The sequence below is a fragment of the Homalodisca vitripennis genome, chromosome 4 (genome assembly GCF_021130785.1).
Source record: "Homalodisca vitripennis isolate AUS2020 chromosome 4, UT_GWSS_2.1, whole genome shotgun sequence".
Taxonomy (NCBI): Eukaryota; Metazoa; Arthropoda; class Insecta; order Hemiptera; family Cicadellidae; genus Homalodisca; species Homalodisca vitripennis.
The window spans coordinates 195,459,751-195,483,031 of record NC_060210.1 but is presented as its reverse complement, the minus strand read 5'-3'; the positions used below and the strand labels follow the sequence as shown (position 1 = coordinate 195,483,031).

Genomic DNA, 23,281 nt, shown 5'->3' with positions numbered 1-23,281 from the left:
AATAAATTGGCCACTTTCTGTTGGGGAGAGTAGTATTTCAATCTCTAAACTGAATTAAAAGTTATTGTCATTAAAATGTACCTTTTCTAGAAAATTCTACAAGAATCTTACTTGTTATCAAGTTCTAACTTGGATCTTTACTTGGGCTTACTTCTTTAAGAATAACATGCTTTACTTCAGATGGTTTAAAACGATGTATCGATAGACATCATTGATATGTTCCAAAATATCATTACTTGTGGCCGAAGACTTGTATTTTAAGTAGTTGTTACAAACGACTTATGTGAAAAAGGCCCAAAGATGTGGATTACTAGGCTAGTGTGTAGGTTCACCTGTCAGAGAACTGTAACCTCCAGAGCAAATCTGTGGCATATGGAATCCTTCTTCTATAAGCATACAAACGAGAAGAGAGAGAGAGAGAGAGAGAGAGAGAGAGAGAGAGAGAGAGAGAGATTTACAGTTCTGTGAAATGTTCACTGTCAGAGAACGGGATGGTCAGCATAATATAGCTTGAATGGATTTTTGCAAGTGAATATTTCTTGGAATCTGCAGCTGATTTACCCCAAGGATAATAAAGTATATTACATGCAACTCAAGTGAGCAGTGGTAGATATGTCAAAACAGTGTATTTTTTTTATTTTGAAAGGTTGCAAAGGACAAAGCTGTTTTCGACTGTCTTGCCTTCAATTTTAGCCAGCTGTTCTCTTCAGTCTAGGCAATCATCCAATACCACACCAAGGACTATCCCGCAGGGTTCACTTCTGGTTGGTTTATACATTCCAGTTGAATCTACCACTAGGCACAGCAAAAACCGATGTCTCTGTGCAATCTTACCGATGTCCAGGAGAGACATCACTAACCGCAAATGTCGAAATGGGGAGCAAGGGTAATTTGATAGGTTAGTCTACTTCGGGAGTTGACTGTTGGAGTTGGTGGGGTTCATTCTCTAAGTATCAGAGGTTCTTGATAGCCTCAACAAGGGTGTGTCACCCCTGCCTGCTTTGACTGGAGAGGCTGGTTCAGAGCTGGCCTTCCCTTCTTCCGGGGGAACATGACTTTGAGATGTAGTGTCCTAATTCTTCCTCATGGATCTTGATAGGAGGTGGCTCCTAATCCCTAACATTACCCATCCTGTCACTCTGAGAGCAGCACTATGGTTCTTATAGGACTAAGCGCAATTTATAAGCTTCCTAAGAGAACAAAAAAAATATACATTACACCAAGCAGCTCAGCTAAATCTGCTACAACTACAACTATCTCGGTTACCAATGCATATATATATATATTAAAGAGCATAGACCAGGACTCCCAAGAACTTTTGAAAAGGTGTATTATTACTTTCAAGATACGCACATCATTTGTCATTATAGAGTTCTGAAAATCTTTGAAATGGTGGCCAGAAGGAAACTGGAAAACCTAAAAAGAATAATGCAATCAAGATTACATAGTATGGATGTCATACTATGTCCCTTTTCTCTCCATTTCAAAAGAGAAAGTAATAAAAACTAAAAAATTACCAAAATAAATCTAACATATGTTTAAAATTGCATTAAAATATTTTTAATTATGCTGAAAACTTAGATTTTTACTAATTCATACTGACTCTTTTAGAGCCATCTAACTCTTTCAGGAGTATGGATGTCATACTATGTCCCTTTTCTCTCCATTTCAAAAGAGAAATTAATAAAAACTAAAAAATTACCAAAATAAATCAAACATATGTTTAAAATTGCATTAAAATATTTTTAATTATGCTGAAAACTTATAGATTTTTACTAATTCATACTGACTCTTTTAGAGCCGTCTACGGAGCAATAAAAGGTGTACTGTTAAAGAGTGACTACTGTAGGGGGTAAATTCTGACAACAAACAAATGCACCTTCAAGACAACTATGACTCATTAGCTAATAAAATATGTTGAATTCTGATAGCATACATATGCGTATGGAATGTAATCATTGTGGCTATTGTACAGACCATTCTGACAAAAACAAGAGTGTACAAAACAAGTATTTAGAATGTTGACCGTACAAAAGAACTGTTCTACAAACTAACCTTGCCAAAAAGAATTACAGGCAATATTTTTGTAAAAATAAAAAAAACTTATTGAATGTTATATAACATCCACGTGTACTTTTTGTACACTTCTTTAAGCACTTGTAAAAGGGTGAAAATACTTTAATTTCGAATAAGATGTCCCTAAACCTCAAGATTTTTACATAACGGTGTTTGCAACGCTTAATTGGGCAGAAAACATTGTGTATTAGACCAAACTAGTATCCAAAAAGTACATTATTTTTGGACAAATATAATGTACTTGATTAATCAAAACAGTTTGCATTTCATAACTAAAACTTCACTAAAAAGAAACATACATATTTTGTATTTAAAATAAAACACACATATTACTAGTTTTAAGTAACTTTTATTTATAATAATTACATACAAGCAGATATTCTAATTTTCAATTAACAAAGAAGTTTAGATTTAAATAAATTTGTACTCTCTGTCCCTGTAAGAGACCATTCCAGACCGGAATTTCCGCTCTTTAGCTTCCTGAAACAGTTCAAAAGCAACGTAATATTAAGAAAAGGTAGAAGTGAAAATATAGATAAAAGAATAACTATTTTCTAAAAATATTTTACAAATTTAAATTAACTGACACACACTTCAGTGATTTATACCATAAATACATGGAAATAACCGGACAACTACCCTTTTAAATTTAATTGTTATAGTACCCCAAAAAGTGATTAATTAATATCAATATAAAAAAGATATCCATAAATTACTCTATCAATTTTTACGATATGATCAAAATAAGTAAGAATTGTCATATAATTTATCTTGCTTTGATTACCGAATGCAGAATGCATGGTTGACTGAGAGCATGATGGTACATCAATTCACTCTTTACATCAATAAGGATCCTGGACCTGATTCAGAGATATATTAGCTGTTGGGAAACATTTTGCTGACCTATTCTTACCCCTTACTCATTGTTTAATACATCGTTATCATGTGATGGTGGTAAGGAGTTTACACATGACATAATTAAGGAACTACAGCATTATTATCTGTTCTGGTCAAAATCTTTGAAAAGTTGGTGTCAATGAGATTAATTTTAAAATCAACAATATCATTTGCAACAGTTGATACAATTAAAATGTTTGAAATAATGGAAGATCTGCTTTAACAAATTTTGCTGTTTTCCAGAGTCACACTATGGGTTCATTTGGTAAGAGGTCAAAGGTGGATGTTTTAGAGCTGGATTTCTAGAAGGCCTTTAACTGAATGGACCATTAGCTTCTTGTGTGCAAGCTTGAAGCACATAGCCTTACTTGACCTAAGGTGTTTCTGGCTGGTGGCTGGTGACCTAAGATGGTTCTTTAGCTATCTCCGTGGCAAGAGACTCCAGATGCGTTTCTGTTCCGCTCTTTCTCATCAATCTTTCTCCACCTTTAGAGTTCCATAGGGCTCCCATCTGGAACCTATCCTATTCAAATTGTACATTAATAATGTTTGAACTAAATTCAATAGTAGATCTTAAATTTTTCTGAGCGACCTGAAGTTCTACAGAACAATAAACTATATCCGAGACACGCTTGCTCTTCAGGAGGACCTAAATCATTAAACGAGTGGTGGATGAAGAATAACATACCTCTCAACTTGAATAAATGTGTCATAATTACCTTAAATCAGTTGGCTCATTCCACCTTGTGTGATTAAAGATAATCCCCTGACAGTTCTCTGTCAACGATTTGGAAGTGACTTACTGACCTCATCTCTTAACTGGGATATTTATGTCTACAATATATGCAATAAGGCTGTTTAAGTCACAATAACAGACAATCACGTTCTCTTAATGATATACAGTATCTCCAATTCCTGGGATTAAAATTACAAGATTGAATCGAGAGAATTCCACAGAGTTTCCTTTGATTAGCTGGTACTAGACTGGGATTAAAATTTTCTTCTACTGTTCCTTTGTTTGTCCTCACCTGGAGTCCTGCTCCCTCATTTGGTGTACTTGCCATAATTACAAGATTGAAATTGAGAGGATTCCACGGAGTTTCCTTTGATTAGCTGGTACTAGACTGGGATTAAAATTCTTCTACTGTTCCTTTGTTTGTCCTCACCTGGAGTCCTGCTCCCTCATTTGGTGTACTTGCCATAATTACAAGATTGAAATTGAGAGGATTCCACGGAGTTTCCTATGATTAGCTGGTACTAGACTGGGATTAAAATTATCTTCTACTGTTCCTTTGTTTGTCCTCACCTGGAGTCCTGCTCCCTCATTTGGTGTACTTGCCATAATTACAAGATTGAAATTGAGAGGGTTCCACAGAGTTTCCTTTGATTAGCTGGTACTAGACTGGGATTAAAATTCTTCTACTGTTCTTTTGTTTGTCCTCACCTGGAGTCCTGCTCCCTCATTTGGTGTACTTACCAAAATTACAAGAGAGGATTCCACACAGTTTCCTTTGATTAGCTGGTACTACACTGGGATTAAAATTCTTCTACTGTTCTTTTGTTTGTCCTCACCTGGAGTCCTGCTCCCTCATTTGGTGTACTTACCAAAATTACAAGAGAGGATTCCACACAGTTTCCTTTGATTAGCTGGTACTACACTGGGATTAAAATTCTTCTACTGTTCTTTTGTTTGTCCTCACCTGGAGTCCTGCTCCCTCATTTGGTGTACTTACCGTAATTACAAGATTGAAATTGAGAGGATTCCACAGAGTTTCCTTTGATTAGCTGGTACTAGACTGGGATTAAAATTCTTCTCCTGTTCCTTTGTTTGTCCTCACCTGGAGTCCTGCTCCCTCATTTGGTGTACTTACCGTAATTACAAGATTGAAATTGAGAGGATTCCACAGAGTTTCCTTTGATTAGCTGGTACTAGACTGGGATTAAAATTCTTCTCCTGTTCCTTTGTTTGTCCTCACCTGGAGTCCTGCTCCCTCATTTGGTGTACTTGCCAAAATTACAAGAGAGGATTGCACAGAGTTTCCTTTGATTAGCTGGTACTACACTGGGATTAAAATTCCTCTACTGTTCAATTTCCAAGTCTGATTGTTCTGAACTTTTAAAACATTTTGACTTAAGACTTCCTGCCAGCACGAGGTCTATTACTTTATTCGCCAAACCTTCAGTTTTAATTACATATTTTGCCAACTAAAGTTTGACAATATTACAGAATGAAGAAAACGCTTTATTCTAGCCTGGACTTAAAATTCTCATCAACCACATTCAAGCGATGTCTCACTACTTTGAGTCTACACTAACAACAGCCATCATGTGTCTTAGATACCCCATCTTCACCCACCTGTTATATACCCACTTCCAAAATTACATCACACATGATTTTATATTTTTGTTATTACTTTAACTATAAGAATGTATTAATCATTATTGTTTTATCTATTGATATTATAATTTTAATTACCATTATTTATAGTTATGCTCCTCAATAGTTTTTGTTATTGTTGCCATCAGTTAGCATATTATTTGTTACAATCACTATATACCTTATTTTAACTGTAAAAATTGTATGAATGTGCTTTTGCAATTGAAATGAATTAAATGAAACAACAACATGCCAATTTTAGAGCATAAATAACAATGTGTTCAAAATTACGCTGACATTTAATGTAAGCTAATAATGTAGAAAGAAAACATATTGGATATTTTAAGGCATTTTGGCAAAATAACTTATTGCTTCATATGATATTTTAACATGTTTACCATGCAAAAAGTCTGCTTGAATTACAGAGTAAGTAATTAGTAGTTTTGTACTAGAGTATAGATACTTGACAGTGACAATAGTATCGGCCGTAACAATTACATCCTCCGCGTCACGAGTGTGACAATTATCTAAGCACTTTTTGCAACACAATTCCTTGGCAAATTCTTGCCCAAATCTAATGTTTCGTTTAGAGTCGTAATCACGAAATTCTAAAGTGTTTTGTATCCTCTACAGAATCTATCAGAATATTTTGGTAGTCGATATATCAATGTTTTTTAACTAGTTATTTTTACTGTTGTCATAGACCTACAGTAATGGTGTCTGCCATGTTATTGCTTTGCGTTGTGCTGTATTCAGTTACAATGGATACAAAAGTGATATAAGTGATTTAAAAGATAATAGTGATATAGTTGTACCGAATAATTGATGATGTGCTGGGATATGATTCGGATGTATAAATAAAAGATTAGTCTTCTGGTAGCATTGAGAAGTTTGTTGATCTTAAATTCATAACTACAATACCAGTAATCTAAATAATCTAGTACGGTACTTGAATAGTTACCAAGTACTTTCATTAACAGTTTTCAATAAATGAATGCCATTGATTGATAAACATCCTGACTATTAATTTTCAGGAAGAAACTTTATAGCTGATTAGCGGTTAATCCTTTTTACAGCCCTCAAGAGATTTACAGTTGGTCACATTGCTTTTTGAAAATTGTTTTAACCTTTAATTGTTTTGTCTCAAATCTTCAATAGCTGCCTTTTTTTGTTATTTCTAGTATGTCTATAACCTTTAGCTGCTATTTATGTATTGTTATTATTATTACTTCATTTATAAATATTTTAATAATTGTTGAATTTGGATATTTTTATTTAATGCCATTTTTTGAATGTCATTTAATTCTAATTACTTGTTTAAACTAATTGATAGTGTTGTTTTGACAACTCTTGTTATTTCAATGGAAAAGACATTTTTTGTATACTTCCATATAAAATTTATTAAAATAGCGCTTTTGCCGGTTAAGTGCGTGTATGACAGTTTTAAAAGATAACTGTATTTCCCAACCTTCCGTAAATTTCAGTGATATTTTTATACCATTAGTGAAAAAAGAAATCCATTCCAAAATTATGAATTGCAAACCATATTTTTCTACATAATTCTTTTATAATTTATTAGTTTTTGGTCTTTACAGTTAGTTTTAAATTTTATTCTATTTTATCATATGTTTATTATATTTTACACATGTTTTTTTTCTGTAAACAATGTCAATCTGATGATGCCTTAACCGGCAAAAGCGTTATTTTAATACATTTTATGTGGAAGTATACAAAAAATGTCTTTTCCATTAAAACCAACTTACTTCCACCAAGGATACAAAGCAGAAAACTCTTATTATACCTCAACACATATCAAATTATAAAAAAGTATGATATTAAAATATAATAATTTATCTGCAACAATTTATAGTTATAAGTATATCTGGACTTGGGGTTGTGCAGCACTACTGACACTGTTAATATTTGTAAGTCTTATAACAATAAAATGTTATTATTATTATATAAGCTAGTGGTTAATTTTATTTTCATTAAAAGGAGGGGCCGATTCTATTTCAAGCCATATTCTGTCCATCCTCATTGGCCACTGGCCTGTGCGGGGATCTTACCGAACAGAAAAAGGTAGAGAGTTGACATAGTACAAGTCAATAAAACTGATAAAAGTGCTAAGATCACCAATTGTTTTCATATGCAACACATTAATATTTCAATAGGTCTTCACATTATGTAATAAGAAAATTCACATAATTAAATAATTTAGATTTTATTTTAAATAAAAACGTCATTAATTATGAAAATATTACTGGAAAATGTAACACCTCAAACCGTTATAAGTAATATTATAATTTCTTATTTGAATTTAGGATCAAGTTAAAATAAATAATTCCAATAGGAAAACACTTTACGTTAGTCCCTTGGAAGTGAAGTGAATTTATGAGTAAATGCCCTATAAATCACTTGCATTCACTAATTTAAACATGTTTGCTATTTTTAGAGTAAAATGACTCCCTAATAGTTGTAACCAACAAGTGAGAAGAAGCTTCTAACATTCACACTGGATTGAGTGTTTATGTGATTTTATGGTGTGATAAAACAGAAAATTGACACAGAAAAAATAAATGCCTACTAAACTAATTATTACATACGTATACTGCACTTCACAACGGAGATAAAACTAAATTTATATAACAGTTAATGGATTGTGAAGGACTGATTTTACTCACACTGTAATGGTAGTACACATAAGGAATTAAGAGACAAATACTCACTCTTTGTGTCTTCACCAAGTACATAGTTATCCCAACAGGCAGCAAGTATACGGCAAAGCCGATAACTGCATTTTTTGTAGTAGGTTTGAAGAAATTGTACTTGGTTGCTTCCATCGCCATCCATCTTTGAATACCAGCGTCAAACTGAACAAAGAGTATGTACATTAGTAAAAACTATAGACACAATCTTGGAGATTGGCAATGCGTAAAAAACATTAGTAGTCGGTGAGAAATAAGAAACATAGTCTTCTTCCAGTGTTAATTCTTACATAAATTCATTCATTGAGTAGTAGGGTCTATTCATCAACCAATCAGTCGATTGCTTGTGGTGACCAATCACCACTTATATCAGAGGATCTGATCCACAGATGGGACCAGACTTATCAGGTGCTAAGGTAGCTGGCCTAATTGTGGATCACTGACCGGTTCGTAGGACTGATAAGGAGTTCTGGGGGAGGGATCAGAACGGCGAGTTGCGAGTGAGTGATCGACTAGGGTGTATCATTTCAGAGGCCAAGGATACCGCAAGTCACCTTAATTATTTGTATATTAGATATAAGCAGTATTATGAAATAATTTAATTAGTACATGCCAGAAAATTATGAGGGGTGAATTGGCTTTCTAAATTAAAATATGTAGGGATGGGTTTTAACATGATTGGCGAGCGGCGTGGGGTTGGTATGTGTTTATAATCTTATTTTGTCCGGTTTAATTTAATTCAGGGTTTAGATTCTTTTAGTTCTTTTATTTAATATAATATTATTTAATTTATCAAAGCTGGCAGGAGAATAGGAGTAATTAAGGATTATGGTCGCTCCAAGGCCTTACAACGTGCACGGGTAACGCATCTAGCCCTGTACGATGTATTTATCACTGGTTTCTACATTATACACCCACAATAGTAAAATTAAATAAATTACCACCACAGCTTCTTTAGATGTTGTGGTCTTCAATTCTTCTGAAAGCTGATTGAACAGCTTTGCTACAGCATATGTTGGTATTTTGCTGAATTATTCTGAACAATTAACAGTACTTTGGGATTATACCAACCACACTAGTATGAAGAACACAAAAATAGAAATTTATAGAAACAAACATGATAGAACGAAAAAACAACTCTTCAATTACAAAATTACAAACTTACAAGCATTTCCAGGTATTGTGATCGGTATTGTTGTCGCTGTTATCTTATCTTTCTCGAGAATCCTGATTACGGCAGGCCGCGCGGCATCACGTGATTTGCACGGTACATAATTGCCTTTCCATTACAATTCAATTTATATTTCTGATTAGCCCCTCTAGAATTTGATATTTTACTGATAGGTACTATCTCGAGGGATGTTTTTCTTTCGTCGACATCAGCGCGGGCTTTGGCAGCACCTTCGGTACTCGGCCGGAGGCACTCGCATTTTGGGTGGCGGAATGTGATCAAGAATAAAAACAAGTTTTTAGTGTTTTTGTAATAAAGAGTTTAGGGTATTTATTTACAATACCGTGACCATGAAAAATGGACTTTTTTTCATGGGTTGGGCATTTATAGCCAAGTGTTATTATCACAGGTGCATATAAACTGGGGGGAAAGTATATCATTGTATTATATTGATGCCTTTCGGGCATTATTGCATTAAAGATGGAAAATAACCGACAAAATTTTGTCGAACAACACTTGGAGGGTTAAGGATCAGGGGCATCACGTGATCTGGGATTCGACTTTTGCAAGCTCGAGTTAATTTTTTTTCTAAAAGAGCAAGCAGTGCGCAGCACTGCGCAGCGGGCAGGCATCGTTGACAGGATTAACGTCATCATTTCAGTAAAATTGCCAGAGGTACTGTCAAAAACAGAGTTTTCAGAGGATTTAAAAAAATCGTAACTCCTTTGATTTTCGTTGCCGACGAATTTTTTCTTCACTATTGTTTTCAGGAAAAATTGTAGTTTTCAGGAAAAAAAAATGAACATACCTTTCCATGGTCACGATTTTGTAAATTGATACCGAGTTTAGTTTGGTAAATGTTTGTTTTTGTTGAATTTTTGTGTTTGGAGAAATGTAGAGGTAAAACACGGAAGTACAACAAAGCGATGCAACCGCTGAACGGGCGGCGAGACTCTGCAATCACGTTATCTACTAGACGCTCGACTTTGACCTCTGTCTGAGGATGGGGAGGGGTTTGCGATAAGACAATTCCTGTTTTATATGGACGAAATATTGTTCTACGCTAATCTAGTAATCAGTAGAAACAAAATGTGAAATAACGATTCATGTCTGGGTGTGGTCGGTATAATCCCAAAGTACTCAATTAACTTAAATAATCTATATTAACAGCTGTAAACACTTTAAAATAATACAGGTTTGGTAATATTTCAATTTTACATAAGTAACATTTGATTATTAAAAATGGCAGTCAATTTTACAAAACCAACACGACATTGCATTGAAAGATGATAAGACATGTTTTACGTGAATTCAACATGTTGGACTCGTACCGAAAAACCCATACGGGAAATTTGTGGGAAAGAAAAACTGTAACTGTGACAGGAGCAAATATGGTCGTCTTCAGTTTTTCTAATTTTGGTTATAATAAATTTGTTTCATCACTGTAAATATTAAATTCATATTTAAATTTAAAACATATGATTGTTATTGAGGACTATAGATACTGTTATATCTATTGATAGTAAAGTAAAAAGTAAAGTAAAGAATGTCTTATTTTACCAGGCGAAGTTAGGGCTAAGAAGCCCTCTCTAACACTTAACCTGGGGACCAACGGCTTAAAGGTGACTTCCGAACCACCACCAATGGCCGGGCAGGCGGGCCGCTTGCAAGGACAGGATCGCTCAGCGGTCACCTGTCCAAGCAGCAGCCACGCTCGGCGTTGCTTGATCTGGTTATCTTGCGATAACCGCCGTACCCACTACACTGCGCCATTGGCAGGATAGTGGATTGAGATTGATTGATAGTCTAGGATTTGAGATGTGAATATAGTTATTGATGATTACATTCTTCGATATAAAAAACAGGGTCCGCTAATCGTACCCTACCCATGATCGGTTCTTTCTCGTGCTTGAATTACATTTGATGATACTGCGTACAAAAGTAATGATCACAAATGCCCCTAACCATCAGTGAAGTCTACAGCCTAGTACCAAAATACAAATTCATACCACATAAGCAGTCTAACCTCGATAGGTATTGTAGCACTCCTCAGGATTATTTTTAAGTTTGTCGTAGCACTCCTATGGTCTACAATGCAGGCTAGCACCATTTTCCTCTTAGCTCCGAAACATTATGGTGCATTCTGTCCGTCAGCTCCCATAGCGTGCATTGTATATGCCACAGGTATTTTGCATTAAATTGATTTTAAAAACTATAACAAGAATAGTTTTGTACTCAACAGTTAGCTATGTATAATCGATAATTTGGTTTGCTCATTCAATTGTTGTGGTAGCTCTTATTATACTGCCGCTACAATAAATATAGTGGGTGCTCTATCGTTTTTTAATAGTGTAAAATTAAGAGTGTTGATATTGTGTAGTTTATTGTTTGACATGGAATTTTACAATTCTCTACTCTGTGCAACAGATGTGGTGGTCATTGTCCTCTTAGCTGATGATACACAAGTTGTTTCATTGTTTTAGATGGATTTAATATGTTTAGGTGAATTTGTAATATCTTGAGGGATAATTTTCATTCCTGGCCATCAGCACAGGCTATGAGAGCACCTTCAGTGCTACCCTATGCTGAAGCATTACTGTTGCCCAATCAACTACTAGTGCCTTTTACAAGATTAAAAAAAAGAGTTTGGTCTTTCTAGAATTTAATTGTTCTCTTGTTTGTTACATTTGATTTTTAAGCATTTTCCTTCTGAAAAACAACAAATATAAATGGCTAAATTAAACATTTACCCGATATTGTGCACGTTATCTGACCTTACACTAAACATAGAATGTATAAACTAAAGAAACAGTCATTCAAGTAGACTACAATGTAAAGAAGTGCACTTACTATGGATCCACCTTCTCCGGTTGCATATCTGTGAGGATTAGTGTAATGTTTCACGAACTCAGCTTTTAATGCTGCTCTTTGTTTAGTTTTTAATTCAATTAATTGTTTAAGTTTATCTTCAGACACCATATTCTCAACTGTTTTAACTTGAGCCTACTAAAATAAAATCAGGTTTCCTCAGATAACCTAACACAACCTTCAGCTCTTCAGCTTCCGACTTGTCTTCAACTGAACGAAATACGAACACCTGATTAAAAAAAAAGTAAGACAAGACGTCGATCTCCTCATGCGTCACCTGGATGGAGTGATCGCAAGCTGCGGATAGAAAGAGTTTATACTATTGTCCATACACGAACATATGTGTTCATGAAAACAGGAATTACAATGTAGGCACAAAAGTACACAACAGTTGCATTCTTAATGTTTTACTGAATAAAATTCTAGTGCTTTAGAAGATAACATTTGCCATAATGCCATTCATTTTCCAATGTAATAATTTTATAGTCAGCAATATATTTTAATGAAAAAGATTCAATTAAAAACATAGCTTAATGGTTGGTTTTTCTTTTGGAGACCCTGAAGATCATTAATTAACTACTATGCTAATAACACAAGTCTCGAATGTTTTAAAAAGTTTAAATGTTTGCATGCATCAATGCTTAAAATCAAATTCGAGTGACTAAGAAAATAAAAAAAGTACAATTAGCTTGAGAATTCACTTCTAAACAAACACATTTCTAAATTTTGCGAGTAGGGCTCTTTTTAACCTCCCGGATGTTTAATTCACCCTAGAATGTTTTCTAGCTACATTACACTTCCTTACGTCTTGTTGGGCCTTTGATACTCCGTTTTATTGGTTTATTTTTATGTACACAAGATTAATTGCCTGTCATTAATTACGTTATAAAATCAAGGTTTAATTAAATAAATTTAATTTTACTGCATCCTGCAACATCCAGCTTTGAAAATGTAATTTAAATATATGTATGCTGTGCCAGACTACGGAATGGGGGGACGGTAAGCCAGTCATTCAAGGCTGTTTAAGAATTCAGTAGGAAATTGTAGCAGTTCACTCTCATTAGTTATTATAGTATTTACACTCAAGTAAGTTCTGGATGAATCTGGAAGGAGATCTAAAACCCTTTTATTGATCTCACAGCAGTGCTCATTCTTAGGTACCAGAATTGCATGGCTTGAAAGGTTGGAAGCATCAAGAGAGAATTTAAATCTTGACCATATATATTTCAATGAGAATATCTGAATCTGAAATTAAGAGCATAGGCAACTCCACTAAACCGTCATCATTGGTAGGGTATTGACCATTACTAATTTCGAGCAGGAAGTTAACAAATTCACATTCATCGGTGTTAGAACTATCTTTCAGGATACTATAATGCCCATTATCTCGGTCTCCAAAGAAAAGCAAGTCATGAATAGTCCCTCCAGAACCATAATTAGCAATTCTGTCATCATTTTCCTGATAAACTCTACTGCCCTGCCAACTGGCAATTAGCGCTCATTACACGTTTACAATCAATAGCATTTTTAACACTTCGTCCGTATCTTTCATCCCCAACAATAACACTTTGAATGCACGCCACTTTTTAAGAATGTGGTTAATAGCAGTCAAACGGATCTCATGTTTTCTATCTTAAGTCCCAAATAAACAATGAGAGATTGCCCGTAATATTTACTATCCACCCATAATGGGAATCACTTTAAAATTGTTGATGGTTAAAGAACCACACGATATTAAATTAGGATTAGCGGGTGGAGGTACCAGTTGTCTTCTTTTAGAGGAAGAAGGATCAGATGTCATCAAATCGGTGTCATCAGGGACTTGTCTTTTTCTTGTTGTTAAAGGATCACATGTTATTCAATTAGTTCCGTCACTCTTCAATTTCCGTTTTCATTATTCCTGTGAGCGTCTTTTTTGCCTTCCAAGACCCATAATTCAATGCAAAAAAATACTCACAAAACTTATAAATCAACTAAAGAAATGTATAAAGTGAGGCCGAGACCAACAGCTACATTAAACTTACATGAACATGTTAAAATAACCTGAATGTTAACAAGCTTACAGCTGACACTGAACGTAAACAAGTCTCTCTTGGAATTCATGGGAATTCACCCGAGCCTGTTTAATTAAACGAAGAGAGAGAAAAAAAAGTCTCTCTTGAGGAGATGCCTAATGTACAACTGACAATGTATTCACGACATAAAAAATCCTTTAAAATACAAAATTTAGGCCTAATGTCAGCGCCCGTCTCCTTAGTCTCAACCAATCTGAGTGATCAGTAGCTCAAAATAAAGCCTTTTCTTAAATAAAAACGAAGTAAGAATGTAGGTTTATTAACACCGGAGAAATTTATTGAAAACTGAATGGTAACGGTACGTCTCAGATCCTTACAAGAAATGTCTATGAGGAAAGCATTTCTTTGGTAAAACATGAAGAATACCAAAGTGAAATGACTTTGGTTTTCTTCCAAATAAATTTATACTACTACTACTACTACTACTTTGATCTTAGCCAAAATTGAGACATTTAACTATTAAACATGTGAGTATGTAACAATTTTTTATATTATAAGTTGTACCACTCCCCTATAATAGTATTAGGAACTGCTCAACATGTTTTTATCAAAGTACCCCGCTAATATTTTACTTAGTGTAAAACGATTCTAGTATATAAACCTTCTAGTATGATCTCATCTTTATGAGTTAAATTTAAAATGTTAAATATGTTTTATTATTGTAATTGGTGTTTCTTCCGATTAGTCTGTACGCTTTGTAATTGTCAATAAGCACATCATCGGGTCGTATAAGGATATATAATCCTGGTGGAGCAACTTATGGTAGGAGTTAGATGTTTCTAATAGGCTAATCACAATTAATATTTAATTCCATTAAAATTGCCGATACTGTGTTAGTGGTAGTAAATTAAAACACAGCGAATTACTTTTCGCCGTACGAAAATTTTGTCGACGTTTTATTGGTTGACTCTTCATGTAATTATTGAGTAGGAGGAAATTTTGTTAGCGTTTACACAATATAACATGTTTATTCATTTATCTTACATTTTATAACCTATTTTCTTTTATTGGGTAAGCCAAATGAGTGCTTGAAATTGAAATGTTGACGAATTAACAACATAGAAAAAACTGCACTAACTTTTGTTGTTGCTAAAATTAACTATTTTTCATACATAATTATTTCAGTAAAACTGTTGTATGCACTTAGCATAGAGTAGTCGTACCAATCCCCAGTCGACAATTTACTTTCGATTCATGTTATATCGATAGTGCTACGAAACCACATCGTCTGCTTCTGTCTTCGACAGTCTACTGTCAAATGTAGACCAGGTGAAACGTCAACAATATTGTTTCTGTTTAGTGTATCGGCAGCTGTTGAATGGACTTATTTCATCAAGAGGGCTCGTGAGTTTGGTGTTTTCTATTCAATAAATTTTAAATTAGTTATAATGTCAGATATTAATGAAATCAAGGGTGTCTTATCAGAGTTAGACCAAGAACATCTTCTTCAGTTTTGGGATAGGTTAAGTCAGTCTGATAAAGATGAACTCTTAAGTGATATAAAAGAGATAAACTTAAAAGAAGTGATTTCATATTTTAAGAGAACAGCAGATACTTTAAATGAAAACCAGGAAAAACTAGATGACAGAATGAAACCTATTCCTTCTCATTTATATGGAGCTGTCTCTAGAACTTCACCTGAACATTTACAGTCTTTTCAAACAGAGGGATATGTGCAAATTTCTGAAGGAAGGGTTGGAGTTCTGCTAATGGCAGGTGGTCAAGGAACTCGCTTAGGATCTTCTTTACCAAAAGGTATGTATAATATTGGCCTACCATCTAATAAGTCCCTATACCAAATTCAGGCAGAACGAATACTGAAATTACAACAGTTAGCCTTTAGTCACACAGGTAAACAAGGAAGTATTACATGGATCATAATGACAAGTGAAAAAACAATGGAACCAACAAAAGAGTACTTTGAAGAAAACAATTATTTTGGATTGTCTAAAACCAATGTGATTTTCTTTGAACAAGGACAGTTGCCTTGTTTTACATTTGATGGCAAAATTATTCTTGAAAGACCCAATAAAATATCAAAGTCACCTGATGGTAATGGAGGTATCTACAGAGCACTTCGTGACAAAAAGGTACTTGATGAAATTGAGAAACGTGGAGTTGAATACCTACACTGTCACAGTGTTGACAACATATTAGTAAGAGTAGCAGATCCTGTGTTTGTAGGTTACTGTGTAAAACGTGGGGCTGACTGTGGTGCCAAAGTTGTTCCAAAAGCATTCCCTACAGAGGCTCTGGGTGTTATCTGCAATGTAGATGACAAATTTCAAGTTGTGGAGTACAGTGAAATAACTCTGAAAACTGCTGAAATGAGAAACAACGATGGCAAGCTAACTTTTAGTGCCGGTAGCATTTGTAACCACTTCTTCACAGCAAAATTTTTAAGGAAAATAATCGGTAAATATGAAAACCAACTCAAAATTCATGTTGCAAAAAAGAAGATCCCTTTTGTCAATGAGAATGGAGTTCAGTGTGTCCCTGAGAAACCTAATGGCATAAAAATGGAGAAATTTGTTTTTGATGTGTTTCCATTTGCTGAAAACTTGGTTGTGTGGGAAGTAAATCGAGAAGACGAATTCAGTGCTTTGAAAAACTCAGACTCCTCAGAGAAAGACAATCCGTCTACAGCGAAAAGAGATCTGTTCTCACAGCACGCCAGGTTTATTCGGCAAGCAGGTGGTGAAATTATAGGGAATCCACTCGTTTGTGAAATATCTCCATTACTGTCGTATGCTGGAGAAGGATTGAAATCAGTTGTGGAAGGTAAAACATTTCAATCTCCATTATTACTGAAGAGCTCAAAAGAAGAAATTACAAATGGTTCCAATGGAATTCACACGTAACATCAGCTAATGTCAAGAACTAGTTTAAAATTATCAAGTGTTAAAATTCTAGCCGTCCACAAAATACCATTTGATTTTTCATAAAATGTTTATTTTTTTATAGTTCCTATTAAAATAATTTGAAATTTCTTGATCGAATGTCATACTAATTATTGCACCTCAAAGACTTAATTGAATGAGTCAATGTAAATAAATAGGTATTGCTTAAAAAGACAATAACTATTACCTACTTGAAGTAGGCTGACCATAATTATTTGTTTTTAATTTAATGTAATTAAAGATTAATTTTTAAAATAATTTCCTATACGGAATGATGTATGTAATATTTTTTAACACAGTATATGTACATGTTTGCCAGAGATGATTATAGTATATTTTAAATTTATATTTTTCTTTCTCATCATTGATTACATATATACTGTATTTGTATTTTTAATTTGTTAATAGATCTGTAGTGACATCTGTCCACTATCTGATTATAATAAAAAATGTCACAAGTGCTTCATAACAAAAATTTATAATATAACAAATATAGGCTAAGTGTCACATACTGTATTGCTCACAAAATGTATGAAGGTTTATCCTTTAAGAAAAAGCTTTAGCGTTTGTAACTTTTAAGATAGGTTATCATTCAACTAAGACAGTTTAATAGAAAATTCAATTATGGTTTGTTAATGTTGAAAATATTATTAACATGCTTGAATGCTTAACACATGTGGTTGAATAACACAACTAACTTAATTAATACCGTGGATATGGTTTTAATAATTAATTTACTCATACTTTATAGATACTAAATTTCACTGATTCTGTATTTACTTTTTTTAATGATTGTAAATAAAACATAGGTTTGATCTAAATATAATATATGGTTGTCATAAATCACTTTGTAAAAGATGCCATTATATCCATTACCAAGATGTCTTTAAATGCTTTTTTAGCAAAAAGACATAATACAGGCTGTATTATCAAGGCTTGGTTATCAATTTACTTTAAAATATTTCAAGAAGTACTTTTCACTTTTAATTTTAGTTAAAATTTCTGCACAGGATTGAGAAATTCAATGTCACTTTACTTTTTAATTTAACTGTTAATGGTTGTTATTAGACAAAATCCTTAAAATTCATTCTTGATGCTCATAATTAAAACAGAGACCCCAAGTTTAGTGTTTTAGTATTGAAACTTTGTCATAAAAAGTCAAACAAATGGAAAGTTCCAGAATGATAAATAAAAAATTGATCATATCTTTTGTCATACAAGGTAGTATTACTTATGAAACATTCACAAAATAAAAATAGTGCATTTGATTTGTTAATATTTAGTAATGTTTACATTTTGTTATTTAAAAATGTAATGTGTTTCTTGGTGAAAATTTATATATTACTGGTAATGTGGTTTAAATTCAGTATTGGATTAGGTAAATTCTGTATATATTTTTTTTCTTATTCCACATTATTTTTTCACATCAAGTGAGTAGAAATAGAGTTGTTATTGATTTTTTGTTTGTAAATTCTGTACAAATGCTTTAATATTCAATTTATTAGCTTCTTTAACAATGAAAAAGACAAGAACTATCTGTTACGTAGCAATTTATAAGTAAAATTAAAACATAAAAGTTAATGGGGAGTGCAGTCTCTGTCCATTTTATCTTTCACAGAATAAATTTTCCCTTTTAGTTAGACATAAATTTCAGCTTCTCTATCAAACTTAGACTTGTTGATCTGCATGAAGACATTTTCATAATGAGATACACTATAAAATAATTAATTAAAATAATACTAGTGGATATACAAAGCACAATAATTATCGATCATTAAATTATGAAATATAAGATTGAATATGTTAAAAGATCAGAAATCATACAATTCTATTTATCACTAGTGATCTCACGAAAGATGTACTTACTTGACAAATGAGAGAAGTAAATTCTCAAAACTTACGCTAAGGCATCATAAGATTAATCATTACTTATCTAAAATTAAAGCTCAACATTTGTGTCCAATGTGTTTAAAATTTCCAAAATTTTACTTCAAATATTTTTGGAGAGAATGAAAAAAGAGTCTTTTTTATAGTTAATTAATATATTTTAAGAAAAACTGTAGGCATTTTAATTCTTTTCAAAATATAATTGTTTAAATGTTTTATAATTTGTATGATAAGTAAACTTTTATACAAATATTTCATTGTAACCATGTTTATATTTTAAAATTAACGACATTTTTCAGTTTAAAAATCACTTTTATCATGAACATGAACTTAAATGTTGTACATAATTAAAATACCCTACTGTGTACTAAATATTATTATTTTACATTTTCACCCTTGTGCAATATTGATCAAACTGTATAGTTCTCATAAATGTTATACATATGTTGACAATGTGCAATAAATATCCTAATTTATTTTGATAGTGTCTCAAAAAATGTAATACACCCATAGAACAGTTCCACTAACTGATACAGATGCAGAATCCAGTTAGGATTTTGGTGGAAATCTAGAATGTTAACTGAAGGAGAAACATCACATTGTATTTACATAATTTGAGGCACTCTGTATTATTTTATAATGTAACACTTTACTGTGCTTTAGAACTGTGATATTTTGAATGTTGGTGTGCTCGCATGTGTGTTTTATTATAAAATATATTTTTGCCACTTGTTTTCAATATAAGTTTTATTGTTAACACAATTACTTTAGTCTAATACAGATTATTACACTTTGAATCAAGTTTACATTAATTAGAAGATCTTTTGTAGTTGTGCAAATAAATTATTTTATTTTTTCAGCAATTTGGCATAATATAGAAAATACTCAGATCCTTTGAAGATACTATCATATTATTATACAAGAGAAATAAAAGAATCATAGTACAAATACATTAATTAATTTTTAATCAATAACATGTTCTATTAATAAACAATCCTATAAAACGTGTTTATTCTTGTTGAATCAATTTAAAAATCAATATATGTATAATTATTTCATTTTGTTACACTCTTTCTAGACTAGGATCAGACATTTTAGATATTAAAATACAGGAGGACAGTTATATTATTTCAGGATTTACCTTGAAGAAAATTCTTCTTTATACAACCTCTTAGAATATTAAACAGTTACGACTTTGTTTTTTTTTTGTAATCTCTCCTTAGCAAAGAATTTCTCTATAGTTTTAGGAGAGTCATTTTTAATATCTTTGTTTTATTTTAGTATTTATTTTCTACAGAAATGTGATAAAAAAATTAATAAGTACATGATATCTGTTAATAAAATTAAACTGTAGTTTGTTCATAAAAATTTCCTTTTTTATTTAATTTACTTTATTCCATTTTACTGAACCTGTATATTAAATTAAACCTGCAGATTTTAATAAATCTGTGTTCTGATTATTTGTGAGTCCAGTTTACTCTTATTGTATTGATAATTTGGGATTAAATTAAATAACATAATATTTTGTAACAATATGATTATGTTGATGATATGAAATTATTAAGGCACAACATTAAATACTGTAGTTTTAATCAGTTACTATGGTCTTAAATTGTGATGTGAATATTATAGTTTTATGTCATTTTTTGTATATGTTCATTAGTATTATAAGTGTTTGAAATGGGTAAGGAAATATTATATATGGTGTAAGAATTTTGACATTATTTATAAATATTGCTCTTAGCTTTTGCGTATTGTTGTTGTATTTCAGGGGCCTTTAAATTGTAAGATGTTTTATTCCTGGTGTATATACTGCTTTCTTTATTTTGTAATGCATTAAATAATTTTATATATATTTAGTATGCTTTTGGTGGAAGATGAATATTAAAGCTCCATTACCGTAATATTAGTAAGCAGATTAAGTAATAAACTACATATTCTGAAAACGTGTATGATTTGACGCAATATATTTCAAGGCTTTATGTACTTGGCAATTAAGCCGATTATACTTTGAAAATAGGCCTAATTATCAAATTAATAATTCCAATCCTTGAAACGTTGTGTTATACCTTTTGTAACATATAACGATGGCAAATGTCCGAATTCCTGTTATCCTGTCAAACCTTCCATCGTCAATAACAAACTTTAAACAAATAATAATATTAATAGTATCCCAATACATGGTTATTTGCAACTCCTTCTGTAATAGCCCATATTTCGAATTTCAGCGCTAAAATTAAATAGAGGAAACTGTTCTTGAATATTAAAAATTAGTAAAAGGATTTTTTGGTAAATCAACAAATATGTCAGAAATAATTTGAAAGGTTAGGTGTGCAAAATTAATTGTGTTCTTTATCATTTCAACTCTAAAAGGTTGTTCTTGTACACATTTACAAAGTATACAGATCGATCGTGTTGAATTCGTATTTATATTTTATTACTCTTATCATCACGCTGTATTTGAGTAACAACATAGTGTTCAAACATTACACATATTTCCCCATTTTTTAAAGTACAGTACAGTAAAACCTGTCTTATCTGGCCTAGTGACAAAACAAAACGATAAAACATAAGTATGTAAGCTTTGCGAGTACGGAAAACTACACAGGTTAGAGTTAGGCGGTATACAACGTATTAGTGTCGGTAACATCATTATTCAGTGGTGACCTGTTATCAGGATAACGTGTTACCTGTAACACCCTGTTATTTCAGTAATAGGTGGGCTAAATGATTTACCGTTCTCATAACGTATTTCTGGTATTAGGTTACCCAGTAACCGTTACGGAGTAACAGCCGAGTTTATTATCGTGCAAGCAATGAGGATAGGAACGGACCAGTTCTGGTAACACTTTTCTGGTATTACGTTACTGATAAACCAGTAACGTAATGGAGTGAACTGGATGGTAGGGGAGGGACAAGGAATAAAATATCAGATTGACATATTAACAATAATTGACAATAATAATGAAAAGAATATATTTATCACAATAGAAACGTAGACTTGTTTCGGCAAAAATGTGAACAAACCCAACTTATTCATCATTCAATTGTTTATTATCATTAATTATAAGTAGTCTATTTAAAAGTAGTCTACTAATCTAAATATTACATTGTAGTGAGTTAATTAAGTTTTTTTAATACTAAACAATAATTGTATTGTGCAGTGAACAATTTGAATAACCGGTTTATTATTAGTATGTTTCAAAGTAGTCTAATAGTCTAAAATTACATTTTACTAACTTAGTTCAATTTTCGTATACTGTCTAAATATCCCCTGACTCAGTTTACTTGCAACTTTAACGTCAGTTCAGTAACATCAGTAACAGCATGGTGCTAATACAGTTCCAGCGCAGTAATGAACGTCTTCGTGACTGCATAGTGCCACAATAAAGTATACCACGACACAGGTAGTTCACTTGCTTACATTCTTCATATGACAAGTACGTATCCAGCTCTAATAATAGCCAGCCTAAGCCGTTCTTGCCACATTAGACCAAATATGACAGAATTTACTGTATAGAAATAGTTTAGTTGAGTACTGATTAGTAAATGGCATTCAAAACAATTAGCTGCAGCAAATTATCTAAAGTTGTCTCACTTTTCAAATTATATTACAAAACTTCCAATAAGGTACAAGATATAAATTTTTAATGGGGTTTTACTATGATTTTTGTGTGTAAAATAAGTGTTTGATTTCTTTTAAAATTAAGCTTTAAATAAAAATCTGTATAAGATGTGTTTAATGTTACCAATTTGTAATACTCATAGTTTTAAACCATGTATATACAGTAATATAAGTTAGTTAGTAATTTTTATACTGGAATAAAGTTCATACTGATGAATGGATGTGTGTGTGTGTGTGTCTTTAACCATTTTTACTCCTCCAAAAAACGAACATCTTGATAACTGCAATAAAAACTCTACTTGATTGAAATGGTGAGGTGAAAATTTTTAAACATTGGTTGAGTTACAACTCACAAATTGAACATCTAATTTCTATATTTTTTTATAAATGAGTTTTTTCGTGATTACAAAGAAGGCGATTGGCCAAGAACCAATTTACTGCACTATAAGAGCTGACTTCAAAATCGCCTGTAAAGTTTCAAAATCTTGGTTCTTTAAAAGTAGTGTTGTGTCTTCGGCATAGTAATACAATATACTCAATCAATACTCTAAGTCGGTTTATTCCAAGATAAAACAGATGTGAGTCATGTTTGATTTTACACTTTGATTGTAAAAAAAAATTGGGAGATGTTATATCAAAAAGTTGTCCACTCTCAGTTTGGAAAGAAAAGAAACGAAAAGAAAAAGAAAAAAAACAAACT

The 23,281-nt window shown here is 32.4% G+C and overlaps 2 protein-coding genes across 2 annotated transcripts; one reads left to right on the top strand and one right to left on the bottom strand.

The window, feature by feature from the left end:
• Positions 1–2,405: 2,405 nt before the first annotated feature.
• On the bottom strand, positions 2,406–12,322 carry LOC124360843 (NADH dehydrogenase [ubiquinone] 1 beta subcomplex subunit 4). The gene is made up of 3 exons (XM_046814793.1): positions 12,077–12,322; positions 8,077–8,220; positions 2,406–2,556 (listed from the first exon to the last, which is right to left on the bottom strand). The coding sequence occupies exons 1-3, from the start codon at positions 12,203–12,205 to the stop codon at positions 2,488–2,490; spliced, it is 342 nt and encodes a 113-aa protein (XP_046670749.1). The 5' UTR covers positions 12,206–12,322; the 3' UTR covers positions 2,406–2,487.
• A 3,097-nt stretch (positions 12,323–15,419) lies between these two features.
• LOC124360842 (UDP-N-acetylhexosamine pyrophosphorylase) lies at positions 15,420–22,802 on the top strand. The gene has a single exon (XM_046814792.1). The coding sequence runs from the start codon at positions 15,558–15,560 to the stop codon at positions 17,028–17,030; it is 1,473 nt and encodes a 490-aa protein (XP_046670748.1). The 5' UTR covers positions 15,420–15,557; the 3' UTR covers positions 17,031–22,802.
• Positions 22,803–23,281: the final 479 nt, after the last annotated feature.